Source organism: Choristoneura fumiferana, chromosome 18 (genome assembly GCF_025370935.1).
Source record: "Choristoneura fumiferana chromosome 18, NRCan_CFum_1, whole genome shotgun sequence".
NCBI lineage: Eukaryota > Metazoa > Arthropoda > Insecta > Lepidoptera > Tortricidae > Choristoneura > Choristoneura fumiferana.
The window spans coordinates 12,564,586-12,585,199 of record NC_133489.1 but is presented as its reverse complement, the minus strand read 5'-3'; the positions used below and the strand labels follow the sequence as shown (position 1 = coordinate 12,585,199).

Here is a 20,614-nt window from a genome sequence, read left to right as displayed (position 1 = left end):
TTGTGGGGTCAAGTTAACATTATGCACTCCTTGCGTTAAAAATGTGACACGGAGTTTGCTCATTTCGGGCCACTATTCAAAGGATGCTGTTAACAACCTCTTTGAATGAGCGAGCATAATTTTAATCAGGGTTGCATTTCTATGGGAATTCTTTAAATAAGTACACTTACATTTAAGTTTGAATCGCGGGTATTTTCAGAAATATTTATGACCTAATTATTTAATAAAAAAAGATTATAAACTAAGTATCATCATCATCATTATAATAAATAAAATGAAGGGGAATAAGCTAAATAACAGAGCTAAAGAGCGAACGTTAACTTCACGTTTAGTCGTATTTATTTGTAGGAATCTTTAAAATGGGTTTTAGTCATCAACTAAATCTCGGAATGCACATAGGGTAGCGTGACTTACCTACATGAATTTTAAAATTATAAATAAGGAGCAAAATACGCATAATATTATGCAAAATATTTCTGAGCCAAGACGCCGGGGTCGGAACGCAAGCACAGTTGCGAACTCTCAATTCGTTAATCCCACCATAGGTATTCAAATGAGTGCTTGTGATTTATTGAGTGGAACATTAACATTTTTATTATTTGTTATTCTTACACCTTTCGTTGGGGCCGGAAGCCACGCGGCCTCTGTCTCTGCGTAGTCGTCCGTGAGACTCGGCAACACAAACCCCCCGACTCGCTTCGACTTCAATGTGTACAAAAACTCCTCTAAAAAGATTGCATATTATCATAGTTTACATATAAATTTTACGCGAATTCATTCCGTATTCACAGCGCTTCGAAATTCGTCGATTATAATGATAATGCCTCCGATACACGAGCGTCATGATGTACGGCCGTGAGAATCGACGATTGATTTTCCGCGATCGTTTTTGATTGAACTTTGATTGTTGTCGATATTCGAGATTCGATTTGCATATTCGATTATGCGTCCACATTTATGTTCAGATGGGTAGATACCTACGCGAGTAAGGCGCCCGAGTATTAACATTGTCATCCTGCCGTACTTACGGCGCTCTTGCATGTTAAGGTAAAACGAGCTCGAGAGGATATGTTTATTCTCGCAATGAATAGACAACTGCCAATAAGATTAATAATTAAAGCCCGTTCCAATGTTTTTAGATTGTAAGCTTATATTTAATTGCCCTGTAGAAAAAAATAATCAATGTTGTTTAATTGTTTTTATTGCTTCCTGTCATTTGCATTTTATGAACCCAAAGTTGGTTGCTAGGATTTTGTTGGTATCGAGATAAATATTATTTACCACCACGATCATAGAACCCACTTTTTTGCATACGTTAATAATGTTTTGTTAAGGTTCATCGGAAACACCCTAGCGCGAAAGCGTAAACATAAAATTGATTATTAGAAATACGACACGGAGTGTAGTGGAACTTATCAACGCGGTTCATCCGTAATTTGTAATGCTTTTCATAGAGCTGAAGCCGTGGTTAAGAAATATTATCTGCCTAGACAATTTAGTTACAGTTCAAGTACCTAAGTAATAACAGAGTTCCTAGAGTCGTAATTATACGTATTTAAAGTACAAGCCATATGAAGATACTAATGAATGTACATGTCTGTTTTGTTTTATTGGCAGAAAGAAAGATAGCGAAATTGAAGATACCAAATTAACATGATAATTAATTACGGCCTAATAGATTCTGTACCAAATAGGTAAATTTAATTGCGTTAAAAGTATTTGTAAATCTGAAATCAGACATGTTTATTCGTTAGAATACATCATATTGTGCTATGTTGTCTTAATAAAATAAATTTTAGAAAAGGATGTTAAAAAGAATTATATTTTTTAATATTTTCGTTTTACCAACGAAACTCACGTGGCCCCTATTTTATTTTGGGTGGTATAGAATAAAAATAAACTGGTGACTTGAAAGGTCATGTCATTAACGTTACAATTTAACAATTAAAAATTGTATCTAATATCTACCTTCATTTTAAATTTCTTTTCACATATACGAGTATGTATATATAATTTACAATTAAAGTGTGTGTAAATACATCAGTAGACAGTTTGGAAAGCTTGACTGAACATCCCCGTCAAAGTTTGTAGGAATTTAAATTGAAATCTGTAAATGTTTTCATACACTGGGTCGTCGATGTTCAAAATGTTACGCATCTAAGAAGGCGCGACTATATAGGTATTATTAAGTATCTTGACTTTATTATTTTCAATCAAATATCCAATAAAATTCGTTAAAAGATTGTTAACAGCTTGTCCAATTATCCTCTGAAATATTCCGGACTAATTTTAGCACACAATTGTACAAGGCTAATTAATCCTCATCCTAAAGTAAGGCCAACGAGAAGAAATAAAATATGGCTTGAGAGAGAAAAGTAGCGAGTACAAACTCGCTAGTAAGTAATGACGTATCAGACAGTTGACCTATCTCGTTGACTTTGCTTTAGTAGTTTGGCTTACGTCCAGACGTCGGTTATCTTTCCATCCTTGTGGAGATCCTGAGCCTGGAGCGGCGGCAGCTTGTAGTACTCGGTGACGAGCGCTTGCGGCTGCTGGTCGTCGGGCACGCCCAGCACTGGCGGCGGCGCGCCCAGCCCGTGCTCGGCGCTGGCGTAGTACGCGCGCCAAGACTCGCCGCTCACCTCCATCACCTCCTTGCGTCGCCTGCCAACAAACACCAACGTAAATACATAGGATAATGCGTATGGACGACTACTAGGTAAACTTCTTACATCTACACCTACGAGTTTGAAAACCACAATGCATAACTACGTCTGCCGTTACGTAATACGGATCGATTTTCATTCAGTCTATCGAATCATCGAGTAAACATAGCGTAAAATACCTGTACCCTGGCCTTTAGTTGTACGACGGGGCCGACTACAACTTACGAACCAGTTATTAGGCGTGACCATTTTGGTACGGATACTGACCTCTGGTGGATGGTGGGCACCAGCGGTCGTCCGTGTGACGCTCCGTGCTAATTGTTGCGTACACAGAGCCGTGAGTCAGCGAGGCGAGTGTCCGGTTCGAGTAAACCAGTAGTGATCAGAACGGGACGCGGATGAGCGAGGGCGTCGGATCATATCTAATTCGGGTAGTTTTTTGCGAGCTCGATCGGAGTGGGCGCCGCGCGTCACGCGCTGGCCCGCGGGTCACCAGGTGGCGGAACCTGATGTAGAACAGGTCCGTACCACTTGCAGAACCGGAAGGATGCGAGGCAAATCCCTGCTCCCTCGCTAACCAGTTTAGGTCGTCTGACGTCACGCCCAGCGGTATCCGACGATGCAGACAAATAAATAAAAAATGTTGGAAGCACGCGTCGGACGGGTTTGACCAGATTGTAGTTCTACCTGATTCCTGTTCCTGGTCTCGTACTCATATCACGGGATGACGATGCTTGTTTGTTTTTTACTATTGCCAATTCTTTGATACGTTATCTAGCGCCTTTAATATCTACACAATCGGCGACAAATGGTAAAATATGAATCAAACCGCTAAAACATTCTCACTAACCTTGCACCCTTTTTTTGTCGATATGTGGTATGTACCTAATACGAGTGTGCCTACTTTTAGTAGTAGGTATCAAGTATACGTAACTGTACAATTCATTCATAAAAAGTGGTTTATACAAAAGAAGAACCTGTTCAATTTTTTACTTGCATCAAATTACTTATTCAATTGTGCATCTGACTTACATCTAATGCTATCCAAGCTCAGCATACACAAGTACATATTATTATTTAGACGACCAGATGGCCTAGTGGTTAGAGAACCTGACTACGAAGCTTGAGGTCCCGGGTTCGATTCCCGTGTCGGGGCAGATATTTGTATGAAAAATATGAATGTTTGTTCTCGGGTCTTGGGTGTTTAATATGTATTTAAGTATGTATCTATATCTATATAATTATATTTATCCGTTGCTTAGTACCCATAACACAAGCTTTGCTAAGCTTACTTTGGGACTAGGTCAATTGGTGTGAATTTTCCCGTGATATTTATTTATTTATTATTTATTACGTGCTTCATAACTAAGTAATGAGTCAGCTGACATATCCATACTGCAGAATGTCATATTAGTGTCAAGTAAGAATAGAATGTGCGAATTCGATCAGAAAACTGGAAAAGCCAGCTTCTGGCATTTAACCAGCCGAAGCGTGAGTCTGAGTCATGACGAGTTAACTGGCAGCGGCGCGGGGCGGCGGCGCGGGTGCACCACGTGAATGAGATTCCGGTAGGTGCGCACGTAAAAATCGTGCAACGAATCTAACAGGTTTGCTGGGGTCCTTGCGAGGCCACCGGGACTGGTCTAACCTGCCCTGCGCAGCTCAACCACGAATTTCCGAACGTTTCCTATCGTATCGCGCACACCGCGAATCGATTCACAGTAAACATCTGTGTTTGTTTGCACCGACGCACACAATACAGTTTGTATTTAAATACATATGTAGGGTAGCGCCGTCGGTTCCTTACGTAATCAGGTTGACAAAGCGTTTGTTGACTCGCACGTCTATAAATAATTAATTGATAACTCTTTTCTTTTCGGTCGATTGTTCGAGCCATTTAAAGTTTCGCAAGTCGCCAACTCCTTGTCTGTTTGTTTGGTATTGAATGGAGCGATTAGAAAGTATAGCGCACAGCTGTCACGACGACGTGACGTATGCAAGAGCGGAACGGATGGATCGTAACGAAGGGTTGAAGGAGACTTATTCAAACAAAGGATTCGACACGGCCGTTCTTTGCACGACCGTTACTCAGACAACAACATAGGTATCCTTGATACGTACCTGCGACACAACGGCTGATGTATGTGTAACGCAAAGCTTTGTAACTTCGGTTGGCATTGCGAAAGCATTTGGACTAATACGTATTAGAAACTTGGAAATCGGAGTGGACAGTACTGCCATAGCTGTACAATTCATTTCAAAGTACCCTTAGCGAGAAATAGATAGCGCCTTTTATAATTCGAAATAGATACTGGAACTCACGCTTTTGATGATGACGATCACATTGACGTGCGTGATCGAGGAGAACAAGAGAGATCAGTACAAGGGTCACAGATCTTCAAGATGCGCATTTTAGTCAGAGAACTTTCTGAACATTAGGCAAACAAATAACCATTACTTGCTGAAGTTAGGCTGCAGTTACCTAACACTTGCAAAATTAGAAATTTATGGGATAAATGCACAACAGCTTACCGAGTCACATGGAAAAATGATTTTATTCCGTTAAAAATTACCTAAATAATATTGTACTAAGATTTATAAATTATGGTTATCTCTTCTAAGTGCCGGAATACTATTGCAGTTTTATATAACACTATACATACATGTCACTTGTATAATACCATATTCATAATCATTATCGTGATAGACTTTTAAGTATCAAGTTACGTACGTTTTTTCTTTTTTTAATGTTTAAATTTACATATTGTTTGTTAACTCCTTTATAGATTCAGCATATATGTTAAAATCTTGCATGTCTATGAGGCTAATCATAGGGCAATTAGGTACATATTATGTACCTATTCGTAACTGATTAACTGTACTCTCACAATAAAAGTGTTTAATCTCATTTCAATTCCATATTTTAGAGGAGAAAATAAAGTTTGATCGATCGCAAAATCAAACGGTTTCTAACTGCAGCGAATGAGATCTTATGAGGATAAGGATCTTGGCTTCGTTCGCGAGTCTTGGTCGGGGGGCACATGTGGTGCTGGTCGGCGGCGAGTTTCGAAAGGCGGCGCTCGGCCACGTCCACGTCCGGTGTCGCGTCCAACTATCGATCATTCGGTTCGTTAATAAATAACACGTTGGCGTCGCTTGCCGCTTATCTTAGCTGCTCGGGCATGTGGAAAAATTCGGTGTCGATGTCGTAACGGAGCGGCATGCATGTCTCATAGGGCTGCGTGCGCCCGCCTGCCGTGTTTATCCTCTCCGGTCGTTGCCTCGCGCCTTCGCTGCTTTCTTAACAATCTCTTAATTAAAAACTGATACAATCGAAGAGCGGGATCCTTTGATCATTTTTGAGTGCCAAAAGTCGACCAGCGTGAATGTCTCAACTCTTGTGGCTATGGCTACGAGAAATAGCAACCCAAGCTTCTTTCTCATGCAAGTGTCATTGCAGCATTTTATTTTTCTAAGTTTATATTCATTATTAAAACCGATTCACCGACAGTCACAATGACCGAAAAATAGACGATGTCTATATATAATATATCTCAGTAAATAAACATTTATTTCGTATAAGAAGGGAAACTTTCTCGTGGTTCCGTTTAACCCGTCTCATATGCAATAACCTCGCGTATCTTTGTGCATATCCATAAACGTTAGAGTCGCAATGCGGATAGTATTGAATATTAGCCGCGGAACTGGCTTCACCCCGCTCACCCGGCGGCGCGGGCGCAGGGCAGGTGCAGGGAAAGTGCAGGGAGCGGCTCAAATCCACGCATGTTTTATCATCAGTGATAAGAGAAACTAAATGTCTACCGACGACGACTCATTACGCCGAGCTGACATTAAAACTCCATTCGACTAAAATACCTATTTAATAACCGCTGATTTATCTGACCGGTTACCATATTATTATAAGGTGATAAAAATTACAGCGAATTATTTTTATAGCGAAACGTTGATCGCTTTAAACACTGCCTATGCGGCTGGAGTAGATAGACGTTATACCGTAGAAGGATCGTTTGAGAACAGCGGTATAAGAACTTCTTACTATTTAGACGTTCAATTACACGTAAATGCATGGGGCATGCTGTTAATGACATGCTTGCAAATACAAACTATTACCTTAGTATACATAGAACAGTATCTTTTTCATCAGTGTTTTTTATTTTACTTATTAATAAAAGTATCTTAAAGAATACACAAAATACAATCATAATTATGGAATAACGGATATGAGAACTACTAGCGCTTGCAAAATTAATAAACTTAGTTTAAAAAATCATCAAAAAGTAAGTAATTAGCACGTAGTATGTACGTAAGCAGATCGAATTAACCATTTGACTAAAATGTCGCAACGCTTAAACATTGTTAATTAATAATTTCAAGCAATAAGGCGATTGCGTATTCCCACATTAAAGCTAACGATCCACGTAGAATGTAGCGTCACTGCATTTGGTCAATTAAAGAATTCGCTGTCTCGGATTGTGGCAGCGCTGGACGCACGCTGATACTGAGCCACAAAAAGCACATTCTTCATACCAGTATAAATAAATAAGGGATGAGTATCCGCAGCAGCCGCGAGCTAACTAAACGAGGAGCATTTTCGACAAACTTCTTTTTGCGCGGTGACGAGGAACGCATATGCGATGATTCATTTACGGAGTTCTTCGCCGTACAAGTATGGCTAACATTATTACTTCTGTTTTCTTGGCAGCATTATGTACGCTCGACAAGAAATGTTTTCTCAGAAATATGCGCCCACGCAGTTTAAAGATGGAAACACAACATGGGCACTAAATAAGTCATGTCTACTGTCCGCGTAACTAGTAGCGCTCGAGTCATCTCAAAATTTAATGGCGGCAAATAATTACACCTATACCTTCGCAGAAGCTTTCAATTATTTGCTTTAAATGAGAGAAGGTTTATTATAGTCTATTTAATGCTTTTGTTCATACTTACGCCACGCCGTACTAAAATTATACACTGGAGCAAAATTTATCGCCCGAGTAACTATCCTACTGTATTTGATAGCGAAATACTTTACCCCTCACGGCTCTTAAAGAAAGGGTGTTATTGATACTTCATTGTTCGATTGAGCGCCTTTTTATTATCTTTAACGCTCGCTGCCATAAACATTACTTGTATCTCTTTTAATTTATTATTTCCCCATAAGATTTTAACGGTTTATTTTATATCGTGCATTTGCATTATTTGATTCACTAAGAACATCGTTTGACTTGACATGATACCGTAGACATCCGGCCGAGATATAGACTCGTTAACGATAATTGTGAAGTGACGATTGACGTTAAATCTGATAGAAGGTTGAAAAAATGTCCTTTTTATTATTTTTTACTCAAAACCGTTGGCTGACCGTTGAGTGACACCGCTCGCCGTCGGGAGACGAGGTTGACACGCTCATTGAATGTGCGCTTGTGCTCGCTTGATATGAAGTACCCTTTGTATTGTGGCGGTGTGACGGCTGGCCGACATCGCGACCACCATTCACATCCCGCGTCCAGACACGGGAGTCGTAATTGATTTTTTAACTGCTCTATAAAATTCAAACAAAAAATAAACTGAAAGAAAATAATATTTTTGAGTTAACGATTTTTATGTCCTGATGTACTTCGTCCATATCCAATCAACAGATTTAATTTAGTATCTACACCTTTAGGCAAATATTGAACTACTTTAAGTATTTATATTACAATAAATGTAGGGAATTGCGGAAAAGTAGTATTTGAAAACTATCCTTTCAGTGCGTAAACAACGGAGACGTAAACAAGACGCAACAAAGTGGCGCTCGCGCACTTCACCTGCTCAACAACCTCAGCGACATCAAAAAGTGAATGTACAGAAAATTAAACAAATACAAGTTAACTTTAGAAGAAAGTAATATCAAGTACAATTGTATCAAACACAATTAAAACGCCTTAAATTTAGCTACGTACTAACTATGTATTATCTTCCGAAGAGGAAACAGCTGCAGAGCGTTTCTACTATAAAGTATAAACTAATGAATGTATTAATGTATAACCACGTTTCTAGTAACGTAAAAGTTTTTCCATGTGAAAGTCTTTATGACATTGACATAAGATTGATTTTTACTCGGATTGATTTATACTACATAATATAATATACCGAACACCTAATCTTTGGTAAACAAGAAGCCTACGTAATGATCCTTACTTTTAATAATGCCGGCAAAAGCATTCAAAAGCCTGAGCTTATACCGTACGGTTTCCTGTAAATAAAATAACATCACATTATTTACAGTTTAGTTATTTAGTCGGTGGCAGGCGGAGTTTATTACACTAATCGTCTTAGCGCAAGGAACATGGCCCGGACAACTGTTTCGGTTTCACCACAAATCATAATGAAATATTTAATCGATGTTGCACGCATTAGGCGCGCTTAAGGTGTCTTATTAGAAGAGTTACGAGCTTAGAAGAAGAGTCGCCCGCGGTGCCCGCCTTGCGTACAAGCCACGATAAATGCACCATTTCCGTTTACTTCGACTTTTCTAATTTGAATGCCCGTGTGTGGTCCATTTTCAGAGAGAAGGCGTTACCTAATAGCTTATAGCCATCCTTATAAATCAGAAACAAGTACCTATCTGCGCGGGCGGAAGTAAAAGTAATGTATTTGAATCAAATTTAATCTAAGAGCGATATACATATTCCGACTCTAGACTCGTTTCACCACACCTTAAATATGTTGCAATTTATTACGGAAACCAAAAGTGATCTCAGGTAGGATCAGTTAATTTTGCTCGACAGCATTTAATCGCGTAAGACAAAGATTGAGTGAGTTGTATGAACTGAATAGAGCACCAGCAGTTCAATGGGAATGTTAATACCCTCAATTGTGTGCTAAACGCGACACTAAACAGAATTGGGAACAATAAGACGATGCTGTATAAATTTTATAGATTTCGAAATAAGTTCTTACAATGGAGCCTTTAAGTGAATTTGCAATTCTTAAGAACGGGGAAATAAAAAGTTTGATACGTTAAACGTTATGGTTTAGGATGCTTTGCAGTAAATAGGCATGAAGGTATAAATTAGGCTGTGTCGCCCGCGCCGCGCCGGCAGAGCGATCGCGCGGCGCGGCGCATTGTGTCGTGCGAATTAAAACAGGTTGCGCCGGCAGGTATCTATATGCCGTGATTTATGCCCGATTATTCTATACTCCTGCGACTATAATTAAATAGCGTCGCCATTATGCCCGAAAGATCTGCGACACTGCATGCCCACGGAATCTAACTTGGCTGTGATTTACTACACTCAGCTGCGTTGCTGCATTGTCTAAGTTTACGGCTAAATCAAATAGGGAAATATATGTATTCCTGGTACCTATCTATACTCCGGCCATTGAATAAAATTAATTATTAAAAGAAGTGTGCAAAAAAGGTTAGGTTAACCGTTATTCCATCAATATTTTAGAAGAAATTTTAGAACCGTTCTAATAACAATCTTGGTGCTGAACATGAGTAAACAAATTACCTCTACAGACAGACGAGTCAATAAGTATTTAAAAGCTTCAACTAAATACCCAATATTTGTAGTCTTAAGATAAGTATAATATTATTGACGAACATTTAAATAAAAAAACAGCAATGAACCAAATGAGCGAGGTGTTGACGTTGTTAAATGCGGACTTGACACCTCGCGACACATCTTTTTAATTGTACAAAAATCGCAAACGACTCTTCAACAACTTGACAATTGTGAGAACGCGCTCAATTATACTGTGTAGATTGTAATTGTCAACAATAAATAAAATATGAACTAAATGTGCGGGAACGTTTTCATTATCGGCAGCGGCAGTTAAAATAGTGTACGTCAATCATTTTACGGACGGAGCGGAGCCGAGAGCGCGGGCAGGGCGCGAGATAAGCTTTTAATTGCCTTCGATGCTTATTTACATATTGTAGGAGATACTGGTGGATACTCGATATCTCGCAATTAGGGGCGTAAGCGTCTTCCTTTTACGCCTCGGAGTAGTCGAGTACGTTGCATTGGATAACATCTGTTTGACGGAACGATTAAACGCTCCCACGAGGAAAATCTGCATCACATGTGTACACGCAACTCCGAGATATTGCGCTTTACACATGTGTAACTCTTTAACATAATTATCATACATAGATGTATCTAACGCTAAGCACATAAAAACACCATTTATTACGTTCTGATAATTAATAAATCTTTCGGTCTAATGGCCGATATTTACATGTTAAACATTCAAGATGCAAATAAGTATCGAAGTGGGTAAACTGTTATATTTATAGTTAATGTTGCCTTTGATACCAAAAGCTTATTAAAATCATTGTAAGTAATGGGGAATGGATGAAAATTTAAAAAACGCTTAAAACTTTTAACCTTTCTAATTAATAGTATAGTATAGTATAGTATAGTATAGTATAGTATAGTATTTATTTATTTGCCAGAATTATGGTACATGAAGATGATAGTACAAAAAATATAAATACAGAGCAGCACAATTCACCATTAATAGGCATGCAAAAATTTAGATTCTAAATTACATTAACTGGATACAATATGTTCATGTCAGGTTTAAATTAGTTACTATGTCATAAATTCCTTAATACTATTAAAACATTTTTCCTTTAGCCAGGATTTAAGTTTAAACAGAAACCTTTTACACGGCAGTGCTCTCAACTCCACGGGAATATTATTATAATTTTTCCGGACATTATAAAACAGTTCTTCTTGTGTAACGTTGTTTTGGAACTAGGCATCTTAATACGAAACACATCTCTTTCACGTAGGATTGGATTCCGTACAGAAACACAAAAAAACAGAAAAAAATATATTTTTTTTAGGTAGCATCAATTAATTTTAAATAATAAAACCGGCCAAGAGCGTGTCGGTCATGCCCGAAATAGGGTTCCGTAGCCATTACGAAAAAATTAAGTAATATTTTAAGGTTTTCGTATTTTATACGGAATTTTCCAAGTTTAAGTATATTTATTTACCTTAGGCTGGTATTTACTCATAAACTACTAATAATTCTCAAGCAAACTTAGCCTTTTTAGTTTTCCTTGAAAGTTTGATATACTTACTACCATCTTGATTTTTTTCAAATTTTTCCACCCACCGGTTTAGATTTTAGAGGGGGGGGGCGCTCGATTTTATTGAAAATTTGCACTTTAAAGTTGAATATTTCGAAAACAAATCACTGAATCGAAAAATCGTCTTAGCAAACTCCTAATGGTTTTAAAAGACCTATCTATCGATAACCCACACTATAGGGTTGGATGAGAAAAAAAAAGCACCCCACTTTACGTCTATGGGAGGTATCCTAAAAAAAAGTATTATTTAATTTTTTATTGTACCATTTTGTCGGCATAATTTACATATATATCCGTGCAAAATTACAGCTTTCTAGCATTGATAGTCCCTGAGCAAAGCCGCGGACGGACAGACAGACAGACAGACAGAGATGGCGAAACTATAAGGGTTCCGTTTTTGCCATTTTGGCTCCTTTATTCTGGGCTATGGAACAACCCGTAACCCCGGTCGGTTACTGTCGTAATTTGTCGGCAAAGAAAACTCTTTAATTTTTTTTTAATTAATTGATGCTACTTAGAAATCTGATATTTTTTTCTGTTAATTATAAAGGTTTTTGCTATTGATATAAAAAGTTTTCAGCGTTTCTAAATTTTTCATCCATTCCCCATTATCAAAATTTAAATGAACTGCTATATAACTGGATAAACAGAGTGAATATTCACAAGCTTCAACATTCGTCCGAGTTTAGGCTACAGATCCACATCAAGCGAAACATTTTTGCCTTTAATTTCAAAGTATGTATATGGAAGTACCTTCTAGGATTCGTTCTTTTTAATAGAAAAATTAAGGCATAGTTATTAAGCAAAAAAAAAACTTAAGATTAATTTATTGTAGCTACCAAAATAAAATGTGTTTAAGAATGAATTAAAAAAAATGAAATTATCAAAAATAAAAAAATATACTTAGAAACTGGTGCCGAAACATACAAATAACATCCGCATAAAGATAATTACAGGCTAAGCGACATTAACTGCCCGCTGTCGGTAAACAGTGGCCTTACCGCAGCCCGCTAGGAAACGTATTATAATGCGCCGATTCGGCGCCTGCTAATTGCGGAGGTGGATAATTTACGAGCAGTCTGAATAACTTCCCCCCCCCCATCCCCTGCCCGACACTGCTCCCCCGCACCTAATAGCTAACTTTCCGCCCTCGGAATGCGTTATTATGTTGATAAATCTACTGTTGAAAAGCTTTGATCATATTGTAATTGCCGTTAAATTAAATGAAATGAAATAAAGTTTTATTCAATTTATTTCAAGTAAAACAGCAGAAACTATTTGAATAGTACACTAGCTGTTATGTGATGCCTTAGCCATTCAACATAACCTAAGGAAGCTGTCTTAATTCCATTATTAGAAAATTAACCTTAAAAATGTTATTAGCAACAAATCATTTAACATTAAGTTTCCAACTGGCAGTACGTAGTAAACAAAATGAACGAGCGTTATAGGAATTTTTGTTTCGTAGTCCCGTCGACGAATACCTACCCACGATCTAATCAGAAAGTGTTCTTTCCTTTAACAGTCTTAGTTATTTGCAGAATACTTCGATTGGTCCGTTGATTGGACGATTAAATATCTCGTTTATGGGATGCAAAGCCATCTTGATTTTTTGCGCAAACATAATTTTATAGTTAATTTACGTGCGATAGAGTAAAGCTGCGCGGTCGCCCGTTCTCGGCCGGCTGCCGCCCGCCGCTATCTAAATGCAAATCGGATAGGTTCGGTGGATGTCCACGATAAATCAAGACTCGGGCGCACCGTTACCCGCCTCGCCCTGCGGCTGCGGCGCGCATCCACCGGACACCGCGCGTCGCCGGCGCACCACTACAATACTTTACGCTACACGGTACATCACGCTACATGGTACACCACGTACCGCGGTAGGTACAGCAGGTTACGTGGTACACGATATTGCAATTACAGTTATTCAACAGTAATAGCATTCTACCATGGGACCATTTAAGATTTCTACTTCTGAGGACTGAGTTTTGAAATTCGAAGGTGGTAAAAAATTGTGCTGAATTTGAAATATGAGTACACTAAATAAAATAACATAACAATTAGTTTACAAAACCTTTAGTTTTGTTTTAAATGATAGTTTCGAGTGATACACTTATCATTTCAGAAATGACCTTCTATGTCTTTATATATAGGTATTTAGGTTTTGCGATCTAAGTACCATCATTCAAATATAAACGGCAATCCGAAGACCTAACTAATCCTTAGTGATACCTACGAGTATATTTAAATGAGTATACCTAAAGCACTGTGTAATCTTTATTTATTCGGTATTAAACGTAATTGATGAGAGATCACAACTGAGTATGTTGAGAGGTCACATTTACTTGCAACTATGTTTCTGAGTAAGTAATGTATATGGCATTGCATTTCTTGAATCATTTCTCACTCGCACTATGCAAGTCTAAGCAGATACTCAAATACTTGTAATCACCGTGACAAAATGGTTTCCGGTATCACCAGAACATTTTCAATTCAATCATTACTAATTTAAAAACTGTTTCATATAATGTTTGCTGTGGGTACCATTATACTTTCCATACGATTAGAAAGCACGTCAAACTCGAATTATAAATTCAATTTTACCAAAGTTAAATTGAATCGCGTAATTTGAAAACCAATAAGAAAAATATAGCCAATTACTCAAGTATGACTTCATCTTGCCTGTCCTTATAAGGACAAGACATCTTATTAGCGCATTTTATCTTTTAAATCTATGTTACCACGACTTGCAATGCTTCACCAATAATCAAATTTATTTATTGTTGATGCTAAATTCCAGTTGAATTTGGTTAAACGGTTTTTTGCAATAATAACTGCTGAGTGATTACTTAAAATGAGATTTAAGTCTAATAGGCGGGACTTGTTAGCAACAGAAATCGATTCAAAGGTAATAACGTTTTGATTGGATTTTGCAATATAGGTACGCATTTAAGTCAAGACACGCCCCGGCTCTATCTTCAGGGCACTAAGAGCAGAGTGACATGTTTCCAATAAAGTGTAATGGCCGGCGCGGATACATACATATTTATGCAACATCGGCTGACTCCGATTGGGAATAATAAAAGTGTTCAGTAGCAATCAGACAACGACACAATAATTGTCGCCTGCGCCCGCGCCCGCGCCCGCGCCCGCCGATATCATAACCGTTTTTATAGACCCGTCCAACTAGTTGGAATCTTATTAGATTAGCTGTGCTCGAGTCTCGATATTAAAAATTATCTTGAATCGAACGGAAATGTCGTAGTAATAAAATTGTTTTCTGCTTCGCTTTTTTCTCTTCCGTTCTTATTCACGCTTAATGATTCTTACAACGCCATTGAAAAATCTCATATAAGGTTAACGTACATAGTAGTGGTCACCTAATTGGCTTATAAATCATATTAGGGAAATGATCCGCAAATGCGATCAGTCATTATCTACGCGCTTGGCCTCAGAATTTCTTTGCGTATTCATAAGATATCAATTTCCACTACGTTATGTGGTTACATACATATAAAGCTAAGTAGTTTATACCGACGCGCCGTGCCGCGCCGCGGCGCAAGAGTCGCACGTCGCGCGATACGGGGACCGAGCGTTCATTAATGGATCTATACATTTATTTACATCTCAATCCGACCCATTATAAATATTCATTCGCAGTCAGCTTATCTTTGTGCCAATAACGGAGTAACCGATATGCGTGTAAAATAAAATATTTCAACATTTGAATACCAAAGTTTATTGCATATTATTACCGCCCCCTACGACGTGCGTCGGACGGTATTATAATCTTCATTAAAGTTTTTCGTTTAAAACCTATTTATAACACTCAAACTTTGGTCATAAATTATAATAGCCCAATAAATTAAAAAAATATTGTCAAGCCGCTCGCATCAGAGCTAAACCATAGTTGGATATAATACTAGGTATACATGCTTGTAATTAGAAATGTCAAGTAGAGCGAAGGAAATTTTCGATTAAAGCGTTTTCGTCGTTGCTAAATATAGGGGAGTCAAGAAAAAGATGCAATTTTATGTAGATACAGACACTTAGTGGACACAATTATGCAAATCTGCTGCGTCGATTATTGCATAGTAACCACCGGCTAGTTGCGAGAATTGATCGCAGGCTGCGCCCGCGCCTCGATGCGCTGCTAATTGAGCCCACTGAGCCCATATTTGTCCCCGACATGTAGCCTACGATTCATATTCAGGATGCGATTTTTCCTGAGAACAGTGATTTCTGATGAACCTTATCAAATTTTAAGTTAGAAGAGAAGACACAAAGTCATGTTAGACTGAATACGATTTAATACTTTGCACTGTCTTAAAAATGATCTTAGATATAATTATATATGTATATATATATTAGCTTTTGCCCGCGGCTCCGCCCGCGTGGTATTCGGTTATATAGCGCGCTGTTCCCTCGGGAACTGTGCATTTTTCCGGGATAAAAAGTAGCCTATGTCACTCTCGGGCCCATAAACTATCTCTTTGCCAAAAATCACGTCGATCTGTCGCTCCGTTACGGCGTGAAAGACGGACAAACATAAAACACACTTTCGCATTATTAATATTAGTATGGATATGGATGAGCTTAGCGTGTTCTTTCTTTTGATTGTCTCATCAATAACTTTAAAGTAGTAGTTTATTACTTTATAAATCTTACAAGAGCTTATGAATAAATTAAACTTTTCCCGTATCTACGCATATCCTTACTAAATCTATAGTCAGGAACATGGAGTAAAGAGAAACCCTATAACGTGCAAAGGCTCCAAGCAACAGCTTCAATACGATTTCGCGACCGACCTCGTAATTGTGCAAAAGCTCGCCACTCGTGGGAGAGCACCTCGAGACTGTACACATGATAATTTTTCACCAAAACTCTTTGTAAAAGCAATTATAAGTGCATTTTGTCGGTGTGTCTGTCATTAACTTAAACGTACGATGTTATTTTAAAGGCCGTAATGGCGGCGCAGCGTGCCTCCACTTTTTGCAAACGCTCACGAAAAGCTATGCATTTAAACGCTTGAATTATGAAATTACAGTATTGAGTGTAAACAAGAGACGCTGGGAGGCGACTTTAAATGTGGGATAAACTGCGTCTAAATGAAGGAAGCTATAAAATATCATAAATCAGATGCGGACGAAATGAGTAGCGTACTTACTGTCCTTTTGATAATTACCTTACAATATTTGGCGTTGGTTACTATAGCAACGTTTGTCGGGATGCCAACCGAGATCATGATGTTGCATAAACTTAACTTCCTCTAAGTATTTGCTGTTTACTTGTAAAAGCACAGAGCGAAGTATTGGCAACACTGTTAGCATTAGGTTGATGTTAAGCAAATAAAGTATGTAGACTCGTTGAAGTCTTTTGTTAGGATGGGAGTGGCCACGACGCGACGCCCGCAGCGCCGGCGCATCTTATTATCAAGCGGTGCTGCAACGCAAACGAGTCGCCATTGTCTCAACTAAAAAATATACTGTTACTGTTTACACCAACATCCTAATACATGCGTTACGTAAGCCCAACACCCAGAAACAATGGCCGTCTATAGATCAAATTACTATATTGATTCACAAAGCGTAAACGCATTCTGTTTTGACAGGCAAGCATAAATTCTCCGCAGGACCCTTGGATGCTGCGAAACAATAAGACTCTCCCATCGAGCGACTGTCGGAACTGTGAGACATTATCATGCGCCGCGAGACCCGCGGAGAAAGGGGTGACGGGCGCACAAAGATCAGGGTCGCGAATTGTCTATTTAATGATAGGGGACACACAATGGTCAAGTGTATGCCGCACCGTGTGAAACCACTGCCAAACCCGAGCCACCATCGCTGCAACATTCGCAATCGCTTCGAGACGTAATAAAATTAATTCTACTTATGCGGCCTTCGTAATTAAAAGTCGCTTTTAATCGATGCGTCCTCGCTATCAAAGCACTAGTAGCAATGAATGTACGTAATGTAATAAACACCTGTGACCGCAAAATTACGGGTTCGGGAGCGGCAGCGGGGAGCGACAATGCCGCGGCCGCCGCGACGCCGCGCGCCAAATTACAGGGCGAGGTGCAAAACCATAAGCATAAGGAGCCCGCTGCGTACCCGCAGGAACTATGCCTACGTGAGAACATCCTAAACGTATTCCATATTAATAACACCTAGCTGAGAAGCGCAGGTCCCTCGCCACGCCTCCTGTCGCAGTACCGTATTTCAAATTTTAAATAGCAATTAAAATATATTATACATTTTATATAAATTATCTGACACCTAACTACCGTGACCAATATAAATGGAAATATCTAAACAGTAAATAAATACATCTGTTTTTGCGATAAATCAACTATATCCTTTGTAAATTAAATAAATAACGGACATTTACCGTTAAGACCCGAATAACCTTGACGGTAGGTACGAAAGTTATTAAATAAAACTCCAGTAGTGAGTCGATAGCGCGCGGTGAGAGAATTGTAATTTTCATTAATGACACGTTCGGCGGTTGCACAAAAACCCTAAAGCGTTGCGGACCCTAATAAAGGGTCGAGTAAGGACTCGACAAAAAAATTAAGAATCGCCCCGATGATCCATTATCTTTGGATGTTAAAAATAATATGGTCATAGGGTAATGTACATTCATGCGAGGAGCGTCCAGGAGCGCATTTGAATACGTCTTTGTGTGCGCCCCAGCGCCGGACTTCACACGCTGCCTGCGAGTGCGAGCTGCGCCGGCGCACCGCACAATACCACGACTGCCATTATTTGATGCTATTATTTTATTCCATATTTGCATACAGAAATGCGTCAGTCATTCTATTTAGCTAATGCTGCTTTTGAATGCTGCAAACGCAAAGTGAGTTTTAACTGAAAATAATGTCTCGCCCCATCGAAATCAAACAATATTGTTTTATTAGAATTAAATTTAAATAAAATTAACTATTTAACTTCTTTAGGACAATTAGGATGCCTAAATGAAAATGGTATTCCAATATCATGGACGTTCTATTTAGATATTGTAAACATTAATAAAAAAATAAAAATTTACTTGCCCTGACATAGGTTCCAGTTTTACCACCTCAAATATAATAAAACAAAAAAGAGTAGGTAAAGTCTGAACTTCTTATTTGGGTGTTACGTTTCGAAACAAATAAATGAGCTAAATATTAAAGTACAGTTTCTAAATCGAGCAATAATGATCTCCTAATACCGGCTTCACGCCTGACTGGCACCGGATTGTCCGATGATACGAATATATTCCGTGCGACTGATTCCAATACAGTCGGCTTCGCTGATCCGCGGATGTACTGTGCTCGTTACTGATTACGTCAACTTCGATTACGAACTTGTCAAAAATGCAAGTGTCAAGATCGGTTAGTCCAGCAAGCGATCGTAACTGGCTTTGTACGGCCAACAAACTGTTAAAGAGTTTATTATTAGTAACTATTGTAACTACTACTTACACAGTTAAAACTTTTAATAACAAAATATTGTCCTTGGCCATTGAAATCGATTGAAACATTCCGTTGTTTACACTCGTTTTTATTTTCATTTAAGCGCAAAACTATTCAAGATTTACTCCCAGCAAATTAGTTGGTAGGTATTTGATTTTTCAATTATTTAGCTTATTTAATACAACACTTATTTGTGACCCTACTGTCTGAAGGTTTTATTCATAATTCCCATTTGCACAATTTAATATCAAGAAGAAGAAGAAGAAGAAGAAGAAGAAGAGGAAGCCCGTTTTAGTTAATTTTATGTCTTTTTTATTTTTATGTTTATGTAAAAATTCATTATTTAATATCAATCGCTATGGAGTTACCTATTTTATAAGTACTTATTTTATACCGTTAATTAATGCGAGTATGTAATTAAACGGAGCTAGACTACACATTCGTGCATAATCAGAGCGAGATAGAGCTTTAACGACGCTGCGCCGGAGAGTATAATGTGTTTAGTGGCTTCGCTTTGAAGCCGACTTGTCGTGTTTCGGAATTGAAAGTCATTTAGAAAACTTAACTGAATGTAATAAATTTTACATTCCAAGCCGTTACAAAAAGTGATCCACGAGGCAATCTTTTTAATAGACGTCGAATAAAATTTAAAATCCTATACAGCCATACATTATATGTTTTATATAGTCTCTATTTGCGTGTGTTAGTACTGGATTACTAATGTATGGGCAAAAAACTTTTCCCAAAGTATCACATCCCAAAATATTTTACTTAAATTATCATTTGGCAAAAAAACATATCCTAAAACAACTTATCGCAATTTTATGGTTAGTAATTTTTTTTGGCAAATTATTGTTTCAAAAATAATAACTTAGTCATATTTCATATTACCAAGTATTATTTAGAAATTCAAATGTACTGCTCCCAAAATATTGCATGGCGTAATGTTCAAAATGTCAAGTCTTACCTAATATTTTCATAAAATGAGCGATTGACAGCGAAGAGTAAATAGCCGCCTAAGCTATAAAATATACCTAAACTTGTAAGATTCCGTACACTATACGAAATCTTTAAAAAAATACTACTTGATTTTTTTCGTAATGGCTATGGAACCCTATCTTCGGCGTGTCCGACACGGTCTTGGCTGGTTTTTTACTTATTATTTTGATAAAGCAATAAGTTTGAAACAGTAACACAAATCACTGTTCGACGTTAAGCGCTATATTGCTCGGGGACAACGTAATAAATCCGAATATTCACCTGCCACTCATGCTTATTCTCATTTCAATACGGCGATAATGTTGATTTGAATATGTAATAAAATACGTGGCGTGTAACATCGCGTGTCAGTTGACATTCGTGAATATGCAGCCTTAGCGTCGC

At 38.2% G+C, this 20,614-nt stretch overlaps 1 protein-coding gene across 5 annotated transcripts in view; it reads right to left on the bottom strand.

Annotated features, from left to right (window-relative positions):
* Positions 1-20,614, bottom strand: part of grh (grainy head) — a 142,617-nt gene that overhangs the window by 51,180 nt on the left and 70,823 nt on the right. For all 5 annotated transcript variants that reach the window (XM_074101601.1, XM_074101604.1, XM_074101603.1 and 2 more), the window contains one exon: positions 2,461-2,664. In XM_074101601.1, the coding sequence (XP_073957702.1) occupies positions 2,461-2,664 (204 nt within the window). The remainder of the gene's footprint in view (positions 1-2,460; positions 2,665-20,614) is intronic.